The following is a 20,626-nucleotide window of genomic DNA, read 5'->3' as shown; positions in this document are numbered from 1 at the left end:
TCCCCAAACGGTTTTCAGGAAAAACACATTAAAATCATCATTGGTTGGCATCACTTGGAATATTCGCAATACTTAAAAAAGCATTGTGAATATTCCAAGTGATGCCAACCAATCGCCAAGCCCTAAAAATCCCTTTTGTACTGTATGTACAATAAAATATAAGTGTATATATATATATATATATATATATAAAATGAATAAAACGGTTTAAAGTCAGAGATAATATATTTATAAAGCATTGACGGGAATACTCTTGAGAGATGTGCTAAACTGTGTTTCATAGATCCCAGACGTAGATTCATCACATCAGGAGGTCTTCAAAATCTGCCAATGCCTGACATACTGTTTCCGCTCCATTACATCTTTACTACAACAAATAAGAATTGTTACTCTAGTGGATCAAGGCAAAGAAAAATGATATAAGCGCTTACAAGACACCCTGTCAGCTCTCTTAATCATTAAATAACGTCTTCTGAGAATCACGACTTTCACACGGTGCAAAGTGTGCCGATTTTTTTTGTTTGTCCTTTTGTCCCGTACAGCGGCTATAACACTGAACAGCTTTATCAACATGTAAATGGCCCAAATATGTAATGCAGAGACCAACTCCCTAAAAAGGCACGATGTGATGCTTTTATTTGTGGTTCCACGGGACATAAATCGCAATAAAATGAAATGATGCTTAGCATAACTGTGGGCTGGAAGGACTAAAGCTCAACATGCGCAGTCGCTGCTGTGCCGCACTTCAGAGCATATTTGGTCTGCACGTATGATGCGTTGTGTTCGAGGTAAGCAATTGTCTACTCAATCCACCTTCAAATGGTAAATGTCAGATTTCCTTGCCTCTGCAAGCTCCTTTTAAAGCTGTCCTTTGGCCTTTTGATCAGTTTGCTGGCATTTACTTGCAGTGTTACGTAAGAATATCCTAGTTTTCAGTTTCTCTGCCTGCAGATGTACAGCGCCAATTACTGTCAATGCATCAGTACAGTTTGTACATTGCATCTGTTTCACTTTGACTTGACGGTTTAAAACTGTTCTCCGCGGTACAAAAAAAGTTTTCCGCACTATAAAAAAGTCAAATCTCCGGCTTCTCTAGACAGCCCTTATTGAAAGCAAAGCTTCTCAGTACACAAAGATCTAACAGAGACATTATAAGGAGGAGGAGATTGACCACCTGACAACACTCTCGGAAGTTAAAATCGCATTCCTTTTCATTTTCATTGACTAAGAAACAGAGTTTTAACAGTTTGAGGAGAGGAACTAAACTATCCATAATCTTGAAGAGAAATCCACGTCTTTTGTGGAGATATACAAATAACTCAATGTGCTGCTACACATTTAACAGCTAAAAACTTACACATAGATAAACTTACACACAGCCACGACGCACTGGAAACAATGTAAAAACGTTAGTCTCCACACATTAAAAAAACGTCTTTTATATCTGAATATTTTGCATAAATCTTGGAATTAGTCTGCCAACATGTGCAATGCTTCATATAATGAGTAAGTTTTATAATAAAAGGCAAATATATATGAATCTATACATGTACACATAAAAAAGATATATTTTATCTTCATATACTTTTTGCTTTGACAAAGCCCCTTAACCTAAATATAGACTTATATATAGTTTATATATAGACTTATAAATATAGTTTAACCACTGGTCCAGCAGATAGCTTAAACAATACAGCAATTCATTGTTTATTTCCTTAAAGGCATGTCAATGTTTAGAAATAATTGCCCAACTACTGTGGGAGCTTAAAAAGTGGGCGGGCACTGTTCAGCTCCATTGGCTAGGTATAAAATTTGTGTATTTGACTTTCTGCGGCTCTGCACAGACCGATCGGTGTATGACATCAACACACAGCGAGTACAATTCAAAAAGCAGATTTGCCTGCGCAGTGCCACGTGAAGTCAAACACGCCTGGTGGAGGAGCCAAGATGGCTGCTGAACAGGCTGACTTAAAGGGACAGTTCACCCCAAACTAAAAATTCTGTCATCCTTTACTCACCTTCGAGTTGTTCCAAATCTGTATAAATTTCTTTGTTCTGATGAACACAGAGAAAGATATTTGGAAGAATGCTTTTAACCCACTAACTACCATAGTAGGAAAAATTACTCTATTTCTTTGTTCTGTTGAACACAAAAGAAGATATTTTGAAGAATGTAGGACAGCAAACAGTGTTGGGACGCTTTTGAGACTACCATTGTCATTTCTCCTACTATGGGCGTCAATGGGGTCCAAGAACTGTTTGGTTACAAGCATTCGTCCAAATATATTTCTCTGTGTTCCACCAAACAAAGAGATTTATACAGGTTTGGAACAACTAGAGAGTGAGTAATTCATGGCAGAATTTTCATTTTTGGGTGAACTATCCCTTTAAATAGACTTTGAATGGGTCTGAGTGTTCTACATTAAAACTTTGTGGAAAAGAGAGCGATAAACACCAAAGACAGCTTGAGAGACAAAGGAAAGTCAAAATAGCAGTCTCACTCTCAGCATGAGTGATAGATGCAACACACACCAAATTAAAATGCCTCTGTGATGCCTTCTGAGATAGTTACACCTCCATATCCACTTTCAACATATCTAAACCGTTTGACAAGCGTTTGTTTAGTTCCCCTCCCCTTTCTGCTTCAGTCCTGCGATGTTTACGTATAATTCATCAACATCTCTAAAACATAAGCACAGGCCTGCATTACGATACTGTTTTTATTGAGAATGTAATGCTATGAGCTCCTCACGCATACAGAGTTTACATGTTTAAAGCTGCAGTCTGTAACTTTTGCTTTTATATCACCATCTATGTTTAAAACATAAAATCATTTCATCATAAGTCATTTAGTCCTGTCCCATCGTGGGTTTTTTGTTTTTGTTCATAATTAAAGTCTTGTTTCTACACCTACCACTGCCTGCAATTGGGTTCTTCTCCCGCCGACCCTGACACTTTTATATTTAATATAGAATACATCTTGATACTTATGCTTTTTATCCTTTTTGATTAATTTACATATCCTATGGAAAAGAGCAGCGCAAACATTCTGCCCAACATTTCCATTCCTGTTGCACAGAAGGAAGAAAATTGGACATGTCTGGAATAACACGAGTGAATAACAGATGATGGCGAACTGCTCCTTGAAGATGTTTCCTTTAAATGGCAGCTATAAATAGCACAACAACAAATCTGTTTGAAATACATGGACAGAGCATGGGGTCAGGTCAGACATAAAAAATATATGTACGCATGACATTTTGGGAGTAGAATCTATTGCATTGTATATTTGTTATGAGGTCACTTTGAACATTTTCTATAAATGATACTATGCACAAATGCAAATCAGAAGAGCTAATGTCAACATTTATAGCCATTGATTCAAGTTACAGCTCTGAAGCTGGATGCACGAAGCTGGTAATGGCACTGAAGTAAAATCCCAGCTTCAGAATTTGTCACTGAAAATCCCATTCATAAAATGTCACAACCTTCACATGTGCTTGTGTCAGACCAAAGGTGTAATTCATATGAACTGATGTAACATTTCAACGACGTCTCCTTGGGATCTGCCAGATTCTGATTCATGCTCAGAAAAATCTGTGGCCTACTGCCGATTGTCAAAATCGTCACTGTGACTACTTTTCTATGTGGATAAATTTCTGTGTTAACAATATATGCGTTATAAATATCATTTATAATGGGTGGAGTGTATGATTTATTTAATTATATTTATTTAAACATTTATTCTGCTTGCCTGCTATGCTTCTTTTGTAAGTGCATTAGCGTACACGTTTATCATTCATTTTCACTCGCTGAGGGATGGGTAAACACTATTTTCTGTCCTAATAGACAGTATGCCACAGTAGAGCAGTTAGCACAGCTCAACTCTATTGAAATGCAGAGTGAGGTTTGATTCTAAGACGTTTCTAAAGAGACTTTATTTTGTTCATGGACTCAGACTTGCTATTTAGCCAAATATGTAACTGCGCACACTGCCTATTAGTGAAATGAATTATCTCTCAGGAAAGGATCAGTGATTCCATATTCTCTCTTTCGAGTTATGTAACACAATATTTATTTATATAACACAAAATATAGTCCCTGTTTTGTCTGGGTTATTTCAACTCAGACAATTATTTTGGAAATCATCCCCATTACCACTTAATAGACAAAAAGACAATTAATGGCAGTGGATTTTAGCAGCAATGTATGAATACGAAAGCACTGTCAGAAAAGTATATAAAGTCATGCACGAAAACAAGAAACCGTAAACGATTCTTAGGCTTAGTCCACACGTACACAAAGATAGTTTTTCCTTCGTTTAAAAACAAATCGCGTCCACACGAAAACGCAAAAACAAGCTATGAAGCGCTATCAAGAGCATGCCAAACCAACAGGTGGCGATATAAACCTAACCATAAAGCTGTGTTGGCCAATCAGAAGCCTGGAATCTGACTTCAAACAAAGGAGATAGCTGCACGCATTCCAACGTCATACACCAAAACAAATTGTATTCTTTTTTTTTTTTTTACATTTTTTCATCCTTGTCTGCACTTATTATTGTTAGTATTGCTTTGTAATTTTACTTCATTTTGTGTGTTTAATTATTATGGGTTATTATGTAGGAAAAGCTTGAACTAAATATATATAATGTAAATAAAAATATATAATATTAATAATAAAAATCCAACGATATCAAGGGTTCCTCTCTCATTTCTACTCAACTGCGTTCTTACTTAGCAAGAATGCAATTTTCACTCTGTACGTATGTGTTATGTAGGATTCACAGGTTTCGGAAACCTCTGAGTTTAAATGGATAGTTCACCCAAATATGGAAATTCTCATACAAACATATAATGAAAACCACGAACAAACAATTTGGCATTAAAATGCTGTCGTGTTATCTTTTCGCAAAAAACACATAACGTCATCATTAAAGTAATTCGCATGACTCCTGTTGGTCATGTCTCATGAAGCCAATCGATATATTTGTGAGAGAAAATGATGAATATTTTGAGCTTATTTTAATAATTTTTGTCACGAGACATGCATGAACCAATAAGATTTCACATTGTTTCTCATCTATGCACTAATCTTTTTGTTGTCATGGATATGTTATTTATCGATCACTAAACAAGCTCCATGTTGACCCCTGACCGCAGCGATATCTATGTGTTCAACTAAAGAAGAAACTTATATATATCTGACGTGAGGAAATGAGACAATTATGAGAATTTCCAAATATGGGTGAACTAAAACCTTCATTTAATAGATAGACATGAAATTTGGTATCTTGGTTTGAAAATGTTGATGGTTCACTGTAAAGAAAATCCTTAAAAAAACCTGTAAATTATCCGCACACTGGAAAAACAGAAATATACCGTAAAAAAAATGTTTTCTGTAAAATTATATTAAGGATGTATATTAAATAGTTTCCCCATTTTTCTTTTAAATGTGTTGTTTTGTAACTTTATCATTTTTGACCGTATTTCAAAAATAAACTGTAAAAAAAGAAATCTTGTTAAAAAAAGGGAAATTTTCTGGCAGCTGGGGCGCCAGAAATAAACTGTAAAATAACAGGTTTTCCCTGTGAAATTACACTCCCCTGTTTTACTTGTAAATTTACGGTTTTTCACCGTATTTCAAAACATACATAAAAATCTTTTTTTTTTACATTTTATGTGGAAAATCTGTAAAAAGTGTTTTACAGTGTTGATTTAGAGAATGTTTACAGGATCTCACTTCCATAAATACAACACACACATACAATAGATTACTGCTGCCTTGACAAACATTTAACATTTTTTACGGCCTGCCTGCTATTCTTGCACCAGCCACATTAGTCATTTGCAATAAGCCTCATCTGCATCCTGTAGAAAGCATGTTTGAATGAAAATCACTTACTCGCTGCTATACTAGTGCATAGTTTTGCGACTGCTAAAGTTGTGTCTTGGGTTGTTTGCGAATAAGCCACGGGTTTTGGGTTTAAAACCCGCAACTGTTCACCGAATCCACCCCGGTCTGTCTGGATGTGGAGCATATGGTGATATTTGCACCCATTATTCTACAGAGTGAAATGAAAGCCGGTCTGCCTGCTTCAGCTCTAACTTAATGGCCTTTCTCCCGCTGTAAGTTAGTGCTTCTCATCCATCACGAGAATAACCATAGCAACATGTCTAAACCGGCTCTGCTGATTCACTGGATACACGCTGCAAGAAGGAGTTGTTTCCACCTACCAAATCCTACTTGCAAGTTGCTACGGCATGCAATATTTCTGCCGCCTCTCTTCACTGACAACAAACAGACAGTCTCAGGAAAGCTCTAAATCAACATGAAATAGCACCAGCCTTTCTCTACCACATTGAATACAGTGACATTGATCTTGGAGTCATTATATCAACTGTCTTCAACGCAGAATCCTGTGTTCTTTCAAAAGATATGTGACTCCGATATCATTACAGGCTGGGGTTAAAATGCCACCTCCTCTGGGACCAGGCAAATAACAAGGGATAATAGAAATTAGAGTTGCACAGAGCACTGTGAGACAGCAGAAATGTGTCGGCTACAGATTTTCCTCTACTGTTACAGTATAGTATATATACAGGGGTTTTTAAATGCACAAAAATCTAAAGGAATGACTGATGTGTTAACATGTCAGTCAGACAGCTCTTGGTGTTTAAGTGGGCGGATCTTGGCCGGTTAACACTGCACGCAGCACCAGACCTTTAGCCACAGATGAAGGTCTGCTACGCGAGAGGTTGACCCTTGTCTGAATATGTGTTAGTGTGGTTTGTTGGGTTTACTTGTTCATAGGGTTGGGTATTGTTCGAAATGTATCGATTCCAACGCTGTTCGATTCCCAGTTTAGATTCCAAAGTTGTAAAACATTTAGATATCAACCTGTATGGTCATTTAGACTGCTTATTGACTGCAGAAAAATAAAGATATTAATGAGCACCGTTTTGTGTATATACACATAGCAACCATGTTTTGCATGATTTATTACCATTTGTATTACCATACTAATACCTACATATGTCATGGTTAAAGGGATAGTTCACCCAAAAATGAAAATTCTGTTCTGAAAAAGAAAGTCATACAGGTTTGAAATGACAAGAGGGTGAATAAATGATGATAGATTTTTCATTATTGGGTGAACTATCACTTTAACCTTAGTTACTGTGAAATTATGGTAAATTTGTGGTTACTGTGCTTTACTACAAATACCATAGTGAAACTATAGTTACTATAGAAAAATTGTGACTTTTCATAAGGGCTTTCATTGAGCAGATCACAAGTTAGCACATTTCTGAAAGTGTGCACACAGAAATTGATAAGAGGAATTGAAATTTTAATTCATATCAATTATCTGATTCCTAACCTTTCAATTACGATTGAAGAATTGGAATTGATTTTCAATTGCCATACTTGTTTACCCAACAACTATCATAAAAATGATAATATGGTATAGTTTCGAGAAAAAAAATTAAATAAAATATGATTTTAGACGGTTGTGGATTTTTCAAACACACAAAACCTTCAGTTACCATTATTAGAGAAAGTTTCTTTTAAATGTAATGCATTATTAATATTCTAAGTAACTAGTTGCATTGCTTTAAGGGAAATAATGTGTCATTCTGTAACGTTTCACTGATGACAAATCCGAGAGGAACAGGAGGTAAGTAAAGGTTTAATAACAAAAGGTGTAGTCAGGAACAAAAAGGGTAATCCACAGAACATCCACGGAACAAAATAATATAATCCAAAAACAGGAAAACATCCAAGGGAACAAATAACAGGGTAATCTAAATACGTCCACGGAACACGAAAAACACTGAGAGGAGGGTGGCGGCCGTTCGGGAGGCCTGGAGGGCGCCGGCCGCTCGGGAGGTCTGGAGGGTGCCAACCGCACCGGAATCTTGGAGGGTGCCGGCCGCACCGGAAGCCAGACGGCCGTTATGTCCATGCCGGCCATCCTGTCCCTATACTGCGCCCCCCCTTAAAAAATAGGAGCGAGTCCAGGGGCTCTGGGCAGTCTTCAGGCCGGGGCTCTGGGCAAGCTTTCGGACAGCGCTCTGGGTAGGTTTCGGAACGGGATTCTGGGAAAACTTCTGGACTGGGCACTGGGGAAGCTTCGGTACTGTGCACTGGGGAAGCTTCGGTACTGGGCACTGGGGAAACTTGGGGACTGGGCACTGAGGAAACTTGGGGACTGAGCACTGGGGAAACTTGGGGACTGAGCACTGGGGAACCTTGGGGATTGGGCACTGGGAAACCTTGGGGACTGGTCCGTACCGCCCAGACGCAAGCCAGAGCCACGGCCACGATGGCCACATCGGTAACCTCTAGGAACTCTGGAAGGCCGGGCGGGACCGGTTCGAAGACCTCTGGCAGACCGGACGGGACCGGCTCGGAACACACTGGAAGGCCAGATGGGACCGGCTCGGAACACACTGGAAGACCGGACAGGAACGGCTCGTTACACACCGGAAGGCCAGACGGGACCGGCTCGGAACACACTGGAAGGCCGGACAGGACCGGCTCGGAACACACTGGAAGGCCGGACGGGACCGGCTTGAAACACACTGGTAGGCCGGATACATTACTTTACTCATTCCTTCAGATTATATAACGTGCATTACTTTACCCCCAACATTGCACTTTCAAGTACATCAGACATTCTGTGACATAAGATTTAGAAATAGATTTGACAGGAATTTAGAAATTACAGTAATGAAAAATCTGAAAAATATCAATCTATAATCCACACTGATATTTAAGTGAGTGTAGCGGTTTTAGCTAGCGTTATTATATTGATGAGCAAAGCTCACCAAATATGGTTCTCCACCAGATCTTTCAAGATCACATACATGAAATGAGTTATTTAAAACATCAATTTCAGTCAAGGAATTAATTTAGCTCAAAGGAAAATACGTATAATATGCATTTTCAAAAATACATATTTTACGTCTCTGATTAGTAATATGAAGCATAACAATACTTGTATGCATTCGTCCAGCGAATGCCTCAATGATATTATATACGCTAGATATTATATATCTACTCTACATGGTAAACAAAACAATGACGATCGCATAAAACAAACAAATACATTGAACACAAATGCGCTACACAGCAAAATCGCCAGTGTTAAAAAGGGTCAAATTAACTCTCACAGTGTTTATATAATCCACACTTTGAGAGTGTGGATTATAAATACACTGTGAGTGTTAATTTGACCTTTTTAACACTGGCGATTTTACTGTGTAGGAAGCGCGGAGAGAGAAAGAGAGATAAAGTGAGTGAGAGAGAGAGCGAGAGAGAGAGGGCATGGCAGCGATGTCTGAACACCAATAAAAATCATCTTTAACTAAGAGGCACCGACTTAACGCAGCTATTCTATAAATAGAAACGGATACTTGCAAGCTCTGTGCTGGACCGATATCCGTATGCGCGTGTAGAGATGGAATTGTTCAAAGGTTTCAGAAGGCAGTCCTGCAGGAAGTTGCGGGCCTCGTGATCGGCCGCATGGCCTAGCCACGTGGCAGCAGAGTCCATTGTTCCTTCTTCTTCCCCAATGGGGGGGGTTTGAGAGGGCAGTCTCTGAAGAGACGCCACGAAACAAGTTTTAGCGCAGAAGAGAGGAAGAGAGGAAGAAAGAAAGTTTTCAGAGCAGGCTCGATATTTAACCTCATGAGAGGGCATGCCACCTGAGTTTGAATCGACCAATCAGAGTTGAGCAGGGAAGAGGTTCTTTGTCCACTCAACAGCTAATTTGCATCTTTATGACCTCCTGGCAACTTTACAAAATACCATTCCAAATTATAACATAATGAAAAGAAAGTGTTCTATGGTCACACAATGTATATAAACAAGGAGGAATTGTAAAGACAAACATTTATATATCAAATATGCTAAGGTTTGAAGTGCATCAAGACATGATTCATTCGGCGGTACGAATACAAACAAAGCCTGAATTAACTTGCCTATTTAACAATTACAGATTATTTAAAAATGGCAAGAGCGACAACATATATCCTAGATATTTAGATATATTTATAGAAAAGGACAGTTGAATCACACAAGTTCCTATTTGTCAGAGAAGTTTCTCTGGTTAGCCTCAGATGTTAAGTTTCAGATTAGACAAAGAGACTTCTTCCCTCTGCTTTGAAGCTATGGGGGTAAAATGGGGGTGCTCGGGCTGTGGTAATAGCCATTTTCTGTTGGTGCTTGGCTATACCCCCCCCCTTTCGTTCTGATCACGTTGTCAGTGTAGACCAGTGTTAAGGCAGTGTTTGGCAAGTACAGACTTCAGATGGAACTCCATTCAGCAAGGGTAGATCAGGCATGTGGTGAAGCGCAGGTGCCATTTGGTGTGTGCATGGCACCGTCTTGAGCGCTCATTTACATGAGTGGGCAGTTCTTTTTAACAGTTCACGAACCCTGTAGGTGATGTTCTGTGTGGCCCAGGATGCAGCTAGCTTGGGATGTAATGTCATGTGGTTCTGTGAGTGGGGCCACATAGTTGACATTAGTTCTGCATCATTGTCATTTGAGAAGAGCAGCTCTAGCACTGGCAGTTGATGGCAGGTGCAGGGCGTGGTCCATCTCCTTGAAGTGGTAACCCGCTGTCATTCTCTTCATAAAGATATTGTTCAAAATCTTTGGTAAATGTACTCCTTTGTACAGTATGCACGCTGCAAAAGATGACGTATTCAGTAAAAAGGGGGTGTGGCTTCCAGAGTGGGCCATGCTCCACGTATTCCATTGAATACGTGTGGTTGAAGGCTTGGTCACACTGTGTGTTGAGCTGAACAGTGACCCCTTTTGGTGAATGCAGGTGCTACAGTCTCATTTATTCACCAGAGTCCAAAGCTCTGGGCTGTTCTAGTCTAGTAGAAAGTTCTCGCACTTGACAGGGCCCCCCCATGGGGCTGTGAGGTTTGCGAGAACCAGTAAGTAGCAGGTTCAGCATTGGTCATTCCATTTCAAGTTCAAAACACGGGTGTCCTGGGCCATGCCCATGGTTGACAGGCATGAGTCCAATGGAAACTGCGCGCACTTGACAGAAGAGGAAATGTCTGATGCTGGTGTTGTCGTGGAGAGCGTGCGAACAGTGCAAAGCTGATGTCTGAGATATCTGCCCCTAGTTCCTGTATGGTGCCTGCTATCATCATGTCACTTGGTGATGTGCCTTTGGCATGTAAGGGCAGGAAACGTTTGGGTCGTCAGCTGGTTCGACCTTGAGACTGAGTTCTCGCGACCAGCTGAGATGTCATGCCTGACTTTTGTGACCTGGCAATGCATTTCAGACGAGTTGGCTGGCTGGAAAGCGGAAGTTCCTGTACTTGAGCCCAATTCTTTTGTAATGCTTAAAGTCTCTTAGGGGCTCCAAAACAATTCAGCAGGTCTTTGCTGGTGAAGAGAGGGCGTGTGTCCATCCGTGATATGTACATGGGGTGTACATGCTTGTGGAGCTTCTGGTCAGGTGTGTGGGAACTTCTTGTCATACTTCAGTCATACCTCAGTTGATGGCCGCGTGTGTGTCTCGGCTTGTTCTGGGTAGTCAGCCGTCTGCTGAGATGCGGTCTGGGTGCCATGCTCATCTTGTGTTAGGATGACCGTCTCTGTGGTTGACAAGCAGGTTGCAGAGATCTGGACGTTTCCTCAGTAGGAGGGCATTCATGAGGGTTATTCGTTTCTCATGCCACTCGTGGTTGAAAAGAGTCTGATTTAGATTTTTACGTCCTCCTGTTGAGGTTTCTTGTGGAATCAGCTCCTTTGATGTTCTCAGGATCTCTGCTGGCTCAGACGTATTTGCACGGTTTTGCTCTCTGGACAGGTGTCGTCCATGGTGTTGAGATGAATTCCTTGATGACTGTTGGGCCGGAACAGGTCAGTGGCTCCTAGGTTGCCAGCTGGGTTTCCACGGGGCGCCGTCTTTCGTGTCCGACGAAGTGGTCAGCTCCATGTTGTCTCAGGGCATCCTGTCTGGTGCTTGGCTGTTCCCGGCAGGCTGTGACATCTGCTGAGTCTCTGCTGAAGATCTGCTGCTGTGGTGCACCATCCAGAGTCAGTTCTTTGTGATGTGCAGAGATAGGCAAGATTTAAACAGTCTTTATGGAGGCAGCGCTATCTTCTCTGTAGGTCTTATGGGCTGAGTTCCGCAGATATCAGGTGATCTTGGCGGAAGAATGCCGTAGCGCTTAGGTGATGACTCACAGTGTGATGCGGATTTCTGAGGCAGGAGAGTTTTGCGTTGAAGTCTTCTTCCCTTTCGGCCTATTCTGTCTTCTCATGTAGGCTCGGATGCTGGCTGTAGCAGAGGTTTTGTAGTGCTGTAATCCGCTTTGACAGTTTCTAACTGCTGGCGTAGGATGCTGTGGTCCTCTAGGTTGGAGGTGATCCTAAGCAGGTGATCTGTCTTGTGTGGTCACACTGGGCAGTGTTCCTGCCTAAGAGTCAATGTTTTGCAGGTAGGAGTTTGTTGTGGCCTCCTGCAGTGTTCAGGGTGATAACGTTAAGTGGTGACAGCTGTCGTGTTTCTGGCCAGCTTGCTGTTGTCTGTGGGGCCATGCAGCGTGTGTGTCTGCAGGTTCTACTGGGTGGTTCCTGCCCCACCCCTCTGTGTTTGCTGGCTATGAACGTGTGAACAGTGGCTTTCGCCCCCCCCCCCCTTCGCAGCTTTGGGCTTTTAGCTGGGGGGCTGGACAGGAGAGATTCTGTTGCATTCTCCTGTCTGTTCACCTTGTAGTCTGCAAGCTATGTTCAGTTCCTTTTGGTTCCACTGCTGAGTCATGGCTTGGACTTCAGCGTGGACTGCTTGCAGATGGCCTTTATAGGCCTTGGCATTGTATTGCTGTCTGCCTAGGCCATTATGAAGAGAGCTTCTGCATGTTGGAGTTTTCCTACAAGCTCCTCTCTGGCGTCTGCTCCAATTGCTCTCTTCGCTCAGTCTGTGTTGCAAAGGACTCTTGTAGCTTTCATCTCCTGTAGTTCCTGGTCCTCTTCATCCACTGTCATGTGCAGGTCCAGCTGGTCTAGGCAGTTCTGCACGTGCTCCTGGCTCTAGTAGGACGATCTGGCCATGGTCACAGATGATCCTGGCTGTGTACTTCAGATGAGTTGGTTGGCTCTCAGTAGTTGTAGCTCTGGTTTAGATCATGGTCCCTTCGCCAGTTTAGGTCGTCCGACCAACTGCTCTCAGCGCAGTTGCCGTGTGCAGATGTTGGTCCCAGGCAGGAGTCCATCGCAGTGCTTAGCCTGGTCTCTAGCTGGTCTGGCAGGTGACAGGACTGGATAGTCAAGACATATTGAGACACAGGGGAAGAGAGAAAGGCACAAAGAGCAAGATGCAAGTCCGTACAGATCTGCTGAGCTAAATATGTGGGCTATGTGTTGAATGCTTAACTGAGTTGGTCAGTTAGTGACGCAAACTAAATGCTCATTATCCTAGCCGTGAAGGCGGGGGCGGATAAGTGGTGTGGGTGAACACAGGAAAAACTATGAATAATGTTGCTGAAGAGTGTTACCTACAAGGTCATTCTGTGACTTAGGCTATTCGGTTCATCAACATAATTACCAAGAATTTTACTGATGTTCAGACAGGTTCAGTCTCTGATAGGAAGAAAAAAAACAAAGCACACAAGTGAAGAGAGAGAGAGATTAGGATAGAGAAGGAGGGTTTCCTTGTTCGGCGGTGAACTGTCTCCACACTAAGGTCTATGACATGGCCCGTAGGTAGGGGGCGCTATGGAGTCATAGTAAAGTAAAGTCCATTGTTCCTTCTTCTTCCCCAATGGGGAACGAAACAAGTTTTAGCGCAGAAGAGAGGAAGAGAGGAAGAAAGAAAGTTTTCAGAGCAGGCTCGATATTTAACCTCATGAGAGGGCATGCCACCTGAGTTTGAATCGACCAATCAGAGTTGAGCAGGGAAGAGGTTCTTTGTACACTCAACAGCTAATTTGCATCTTTATGACCTCCTGGCAACTTTACAAAATACCATTCCAAATTATAACATAATGAAAAGAAAGTGTTCTATGGTCACACAATGTATATAAACAAGGAGGAATTGTAAAGACAAACATTTATATATCAAATATGCTAAGGATTGAAATGCATCAAGACATGATTCATTCGGAGGTACGAATACAAACAAAGACTGAATTAACTTGCCTATTTAACAATTACAGATTATTTAAAAATGGCAAGAGCGACAACATATAACCTAGATATTTAGATATATTTATAGAAAAGGACAATTGAATCACAAGTTCCTATTTGTCAGAGAAGTTTCTCTGGCTAGCCTCATATGTTAAGTTTCACATGAGACAGAGAGACTTCTCCCCTCTGCTTTGAAGCTTAGGGGTCATAAAATATCCCACAGAGAAACAAAAAGGGGTTGATGGTTCTTTCGGTGAGAGCACCAACTCAAGTCCAGACCCCTGGAGCTAGGTTTTGACTCTGGTCGTTTGAGGTTGATATCAAGAAACCAGGAGACAGGGGGTTGGAGGGGGTTGATGGCTCTTCTTTCAATGACTCCGACCATTTAGCTTATGCTAAATTCTCTACATGAGGTTCACAGTGTTTGTTATTTTTATTCCTTAAAGTGCAGCAAATGGTCTTCTTTGCCTAGGCTCAAAACTAATATCAACTTAATGCCACCAACTGTGCCAAAACAACAACGGTTTGTTAATAATCTCGAAACACTGCCAACCTGTGGTCTAATTAAAAGGCATATTTTCTGAATCGAAAGGCATTTGTTCGATGTCCTTCCCTGTTGTTGAGCTCCATAACCTTAAAATCCCAGTAATAGAAGAAAAAGTAACTGACTCTGCCTACTTTGAAATGCAAATGCTTTAATCGGTTATATATGTATGAGAAAGATCTGCACTTGCATAACCAAAATGGGTCATCACGTCTAGAACCCAAACAGCTTGAACGGGTTGCCACGCACTGCATTTGGGGACGAAGTCAAATGTGCATGCAAGGATTGTGAAGTTGAGGAAGAGCTGTCAGAAACTTAAAATAAAAGGTTGCGCTGTCACATGCAGCCAGCTGTCCGCTGAATTATGGATGTTTTTTGGCTCCAGACTTTGCACCTGTCTGCCTAATCAACACCATTTAAAAGATGTGCCGCGTGTAGACATTAGTTGCATTTTAATTATATGACAGACCCCCTTTTTACCTAGCCGAAACTGATGTGTTACTCTAGACGCCATTTGTTTTTAGAAGGGTTTCATTTATCAGCGATTCTACCGCATTCTGCCTGTGCATCATTATCAAAGCTTCTTCTTAATGCACCTTGCTTGCATTATAATGTTAATGTTTGTGTTCTTGTATTGTCATCTTTCATTACAATGGCTTTCTCTGCATCTTTTTCAGATGGCATTACAAATCCCTTTGGCTTTAACCCTTTCTTTGCTATCAGCTGACTCCGTTCTTAAAGCCCTATTTACAATTTTGATGATTAATAATGAGAAACGTTAACAAAATAATTATGAGAACAAAGCTACCCAGAAGGAAAATCACAGATCTCTTTAATATTTTGCCATTTGAATCTTTCTCCAGTGAGACTCAATGGAGAGCATGGAAACTTTTGCACAAGTCTCCTACGTCTCCTGAGAAAAAATGTCTCATGTCTCATGAGCTCAGATTGGTCAAGTTTGCAATCGAAACTCAATATTATTGAAGATCTCATTAGGAACACAATCATTTCTCAACAAATTTACCCAAATCCAGATTATTTTACCTCTACAATCTACATTCATTTGAACAATCGTCTCATTTGTTTTTCATTCTTTTAAGCAAGACTAAATTGATACTTAAATGAAACACAACTGAGCAGAACTCCATCAAACCTCCTGAGTTATGAAAAAAATCCTTTTTGCATTTACAAAAACCTAATGAGAAATTAAACAAATGCACAAATATCATGTACAAGTCCATTCCAATACATATTTATCAAATCAAGAGACTTTTAGTCAACAAGGGTCTGTTTTATTAGAGCTTCATGGCCGCACTTCAATTGCCGTTGTCTCACGACCTGGAATAATGTCACATTTGCGTGTGAGCTCTTCAGCAGTTTCATCTTGTCTTCAATCTGACAAGTCATCACATGTCATCTGGTTGTCACTGCATCTGTCCTGGATGGTCAAATAGACATCTCAAAGATGTAACACATGTAATTACAGTCATATCTCTGACGTTTAAGAATGAGTATGTTTTCAAATGACAGCAAATTCACATTTCCTGCACAGCTGCACTCCACGCTCATCAATACTGAAGCCAAGTTGATGAGGTTGATCTGAAATGACAAACGCTCGCTGTTTTGCCCTTCGTTTATTTGAATGGGAGCTATTCCTGAATATTATGGTATATTGATTATTCATTCAGACTGTTTTGATGTTCACTACAAACAGTCGATAGGGATTGAAATCTTTTCTGCAGACACGTTCACTACATCAAATAAGTTACAACTACATCAACCTGAAAATGACCATGTTCCCGGTTTTATTGTGCATGATTAATTCCAAATCGTTCAAAAAATCTTTGTTTTAAATAAAATGTTGCTTCAACTCTAAATTGATTTTCTTCATCTGGGGTGGTTTCCCAGACGGGGATAGAATAAGCCAGAACTAGACCTTAGTTAAATAAGGACATTTTTACAAACGTTCCTTACAAAAAACATCACTCCTGTGCATTTTTTGAGACAAAACAAATGGCACTGATGTATTTTCTAAGATATGTCAGTGCAAGTTGTTTTTAGTTTAGACAGTTCTAAACTGTATTTTAGTCTAGGACTAGTTAACCTGTACAGTTAACCCGATGCATTTGTTATCCTCTTATATTTTGTCTTCTAGTTGTAAATATTGAGGAATCAAACAATCAAGAATTATTCAATTTCACACGATTTAAGGAGAACAATTTTAGGTTACCTCACACAACATCCTTACCATGCAGCGCAGTGTGGCCGGACTGGACTCCATGCTTGTCCTCAACCGATGTATTTTTGAGCAACAAATGAACATTGCATGCTTACTTCTATTGTGTGCACGGTGGCTGATAAAACTAGATTAATTAAGGCCTGTCCCTGAAAACTCCCCACATGCCTTTGAACAAGGAATAGCAGCAGTCATTGTCATTAACTCTGATGGCACAGCTGTGACAAAACTAATGATTCTTTCACAGGCTTGGGAAGCCGTGCGAGTGCCTGCAGCATCACTAATTCTTTTGAAAAGCGTGTCCTCTAAAACGACGAGCATAATGGGAATACAGAAAGTAGCCTTTGAAATGAAGTTCACAGACAGACGGGGAGAGCAGACGGTCGGCGAAAAGGTGTTCATTCACAACGAGTACATTAGCGCTGAGGTAATGGTGAGGAAACCGGGAGACCGTATAACATTTAGTCGCCTGCGTAGTCTGCGCGAGGATCTGTTTCCTTTTAAGTATGTGTGGAGAGAGAGGTGTGCAAACACCATGCCATTTCTTCTCTACGTTCAGCCAAACACGAAAAGTTCAATTGTAAGTTTGTCAAAGTGTTCTCATACTTTTCATAAAAGAACCAGCCAACCTCATGCTTTAGCTTGAGGGGTAACCGTAGCAACAGTACACCTTTCCGTTAAGATCGGTGCTGAAATTTTAGTAGGCCTGCTTTCATAATTTATCACTTTAGTCTATTACAAATTTAATTATCACAAGTAGCCCCATACCCCACTAACATCAACAGATATTCTCTGTTACATGCCAAAAACAACAAAATAGTTGTTTAATGTAACCTCGCAAATATCAGGCAACCCCAAATTAAAGAAAATGTTGTACGCTTCATAAGGAAAATACATTAGCTAGGTATTTTACTACAATAAACTATAGTAAATACTGAAGTATCCTACTTTTTTTTCATTTAAGTGACTGTAGATATTCAGATCCATTCAACGAATTGTACACAATAATTAAATAAGAAGCTTGACAAATAATAATAGCAAACCCATTAATTATATAAACCCACGCGTATCATAAACATCAGTCTACGACTGTTATAAAGTCGAGGATTTCATGTCTGCCATTGAATAAATTCATGACTCAAAAACTTTGAGCGCGTCATGCATCATTGTCAAGATATACAAGTACTGTAACAAAATGATGCGGATACATATAAACCTGTGACCGACTGGTGCCAACAACACAGAATAATGTGGAGTTTCTAAAAACAGACCAAGCAAACTATAAATGACAGTCATTGTTTGTGAGTTAACGCCTAAATAATTCTTACATTCAGGTAAGACTATAATCAATAAAGCCCTTGGACAGGTCTGAAGTAACCGTGAAAAGCTACAAGGGCCTTTCCTTACACAAGACCAAACGTGTGATCCATAAAAGTTTATGCCTGTCGTCTATGCGATATAAAATCAGTGTTTTTGCTTGTAAATTTTATATTTATTCATTCCTAGGAGACATAATGAAATGCGGGCTCTCCCTCGCCCGACGGAAAACCTTAACAGACACTGTGACGAACAGCTACGAAATAGCATTTCAATCGATTAAAATGCATCACACTCGCAATATTTCTCCAGGAATAATCGTGTCGTATTGACACGAACGTGTCTTTTCCTGTTCAGTCAAATATTCAGATTGAAGTTATGGAGGTTTCTAAAGGGGGACTACATTTCACGACGTGCCTCAAGCCTCTCCGTAAATGCAATAAAAGGGTAAACCCATATTTTAGACTTAATCGGGTAAGGCGGACTTCTGCAGTCACTTTCAGGTGCCATACGCAAGTTTCGGAGACGACTTCATCGTATGAAAACGCACAGGCAACCCACATCTGAATGACTTCTGCGTACGCAGCCAAGAAAAGTCATATTCCGAAAGGGTAATAAGAGCCAAGCCATCCAACTTATAAAACAGACTTGCAACTTACCGTGAGCTGCGGCAAGTAAAGATGCGAAAAGCAGCAAGATGTGCTTGAATCTCCCCATCATGTCCGCTGTAATTCCGCGCAGCGCCGCGCTTTCTTGCGTTTTATTCTCAACGATCACAGTAATGCATAGAGATCCAGTTTTGGCAAGAAGATCTGACGCCTATGGCACACGGATTCGTCTATATTAGCTCTCATATCACCGAGAAGGGCCACTGCAGAGACGAGAGACAGTGGTGCTGGGACCAAAAGTGATTCCCTCGGTCCAAACGGTGGAGACAGAATGGAGCGAAGAGGCAGTACGCATCTAGAGGAAGGCGCTGGACTCAACCATCATGTATGATACAGGGGAATATGGATGGAGATCTATAGTCTGCAGCAGCCGTCTGCTGACGCTTATGGCTCCACGTGCAGAACGTCAATTGACCACGAGCAAAAGTCATACAGTCGCTTTCGAGTTGGTCGTGAGATTGAATAGGGAGTGAAGAAATATTACACGCTGTACAGGATTCCCGTCGGAATTTCGGTCATGATACCGAGCCAGTCCTGAAGGAACAGGGAATTCAATGTAACACATATTGCACATAATCCCCAATAGGACCATTATGCTTCTAAATTGAATAATAGGTGTAAGACGTGTGCCAGGCATGTATTTTAGGAAAATGTTAAAACTTTGTGCAACCTTCTTGGACAGTTAAACTAAATCCCAGAGTTAAAACCAACAAACATTAAAGCCCTTTATGTCCTTTGCTTTTATAATAATATTGCACTATTCTATAATGTAGCATATAGTTTTTGTTGTTGTTGTATCATGCTGGAGTCCTATAATAAAATCCCTTTTTGGTTTGGTCCTGTACCTCTACCTTTAACATACTTTGGAGCTGACAGTGACTCAAATAAAGGAAACTTTTACTAATTTAGCTAAAAGGCTACACCACTGACTTGCAATCTGTAACATCATCATGGTAATAATGCAATGAGGAGCAACAATTTAAAAGTCAGACTGAACGTGCCAATTTGCGAGGTGCTCGAGCGCATGTGTACGAATCTGCTTTGATGACAACTGTTTACGCAACCTCACGACATGAACATTTAGCTAAATATAAAACGCAGCAGCCCGTTGGTGTTCTTGCACCCCACGCATCCAAGCCATCATTACGCACCCACTTACACACACTTACAGACAGAGAACAAAAGGCAAGAGTGCGGGCCACCTCAACAATGGACAAAATCTCTCAACATTGCGCACGCAACTATTAATAGCCGCCAAACGCGTCGGTCTGATGGCTTTTCCATCACTTGCGCGAGATCGAAGCGCGCACTGGGCCGATTTAAAATGTGCCTATGCTGCCATCTACTGAGCCTCAACACTGAGGTAATGCAACTTTTTATTTGGGCTCCAAGTCGGAGACATCTAGTGAAAAAATCTGTTTTGCAGGGTTATAATTAAATGCATAAATGTATAAGTTACAGGATGTATTGCCGGCTTAAACTGTTGGTAAAAAGTTAAATCGGAATTGCACATTTTCTTAGTATTTTTTGTATGCCCCCATACAGACATGAACTTGTAGTTCACAAACCTGATAATCCATGTCATCTAGCGTGATTTGAAAACTTTACGAATAGCATCTGGTTGTGCGTTTTAAAGAAAATAGGAAATCTGAGCTTTAGACTAAGGGATGTTTATGCCACACATTTGCTCAGTATAAT

The 20,626-nt window shown here is 40.7% G+C and overlaps 1 protein-coding gene across 2 annotated transcripts in view; it reads right to left on the bottom strand.

Moving 5' to 3' along the window:
- The window catches only part of csmd1a (CUB and Sushi multiple domains 1a), a 480,783-nt gene extending 461,568 nt beyond the window's left edge, over positions 1-19,215 (bottom strand). For both annotated transcript variants that reach the window (XM_057341293.1, XM_057341294.1), the window contains exon 1: positions 18,920-19,215. In XM_057341293.1, coding sequence (XP_057197276.1) covers positions 18,920-18,980 — 61 coding nt within the window. In that variant the 5' untranslated portion in view covers positions 18,981-19,215. The remainder of the gene's footprint in view (positions 1-18,919) is intronic.
- Between the last annotated feature and the right edge of the window lie 1,411 nt (positions 19,216-20,626).

Source organism: Triplophysa rosa, linkage group LG9 (assembly GCF_024868665.1).
Source record: "Triplophysa rosa linkage group LG9, Trosa_1v2, whole genome shotgun sequence".
Taxonomy (NCBI): domain Eukaryota; kingdom Metazoa; phylum Chordata; class Actinopteri; order Cypriniformes; family Nemacheilidae; genus Triplophysa; species Triplophysa rosa.
This window is presented reverse-complemented; position numbering and strand designations above follow the sequence as displayed.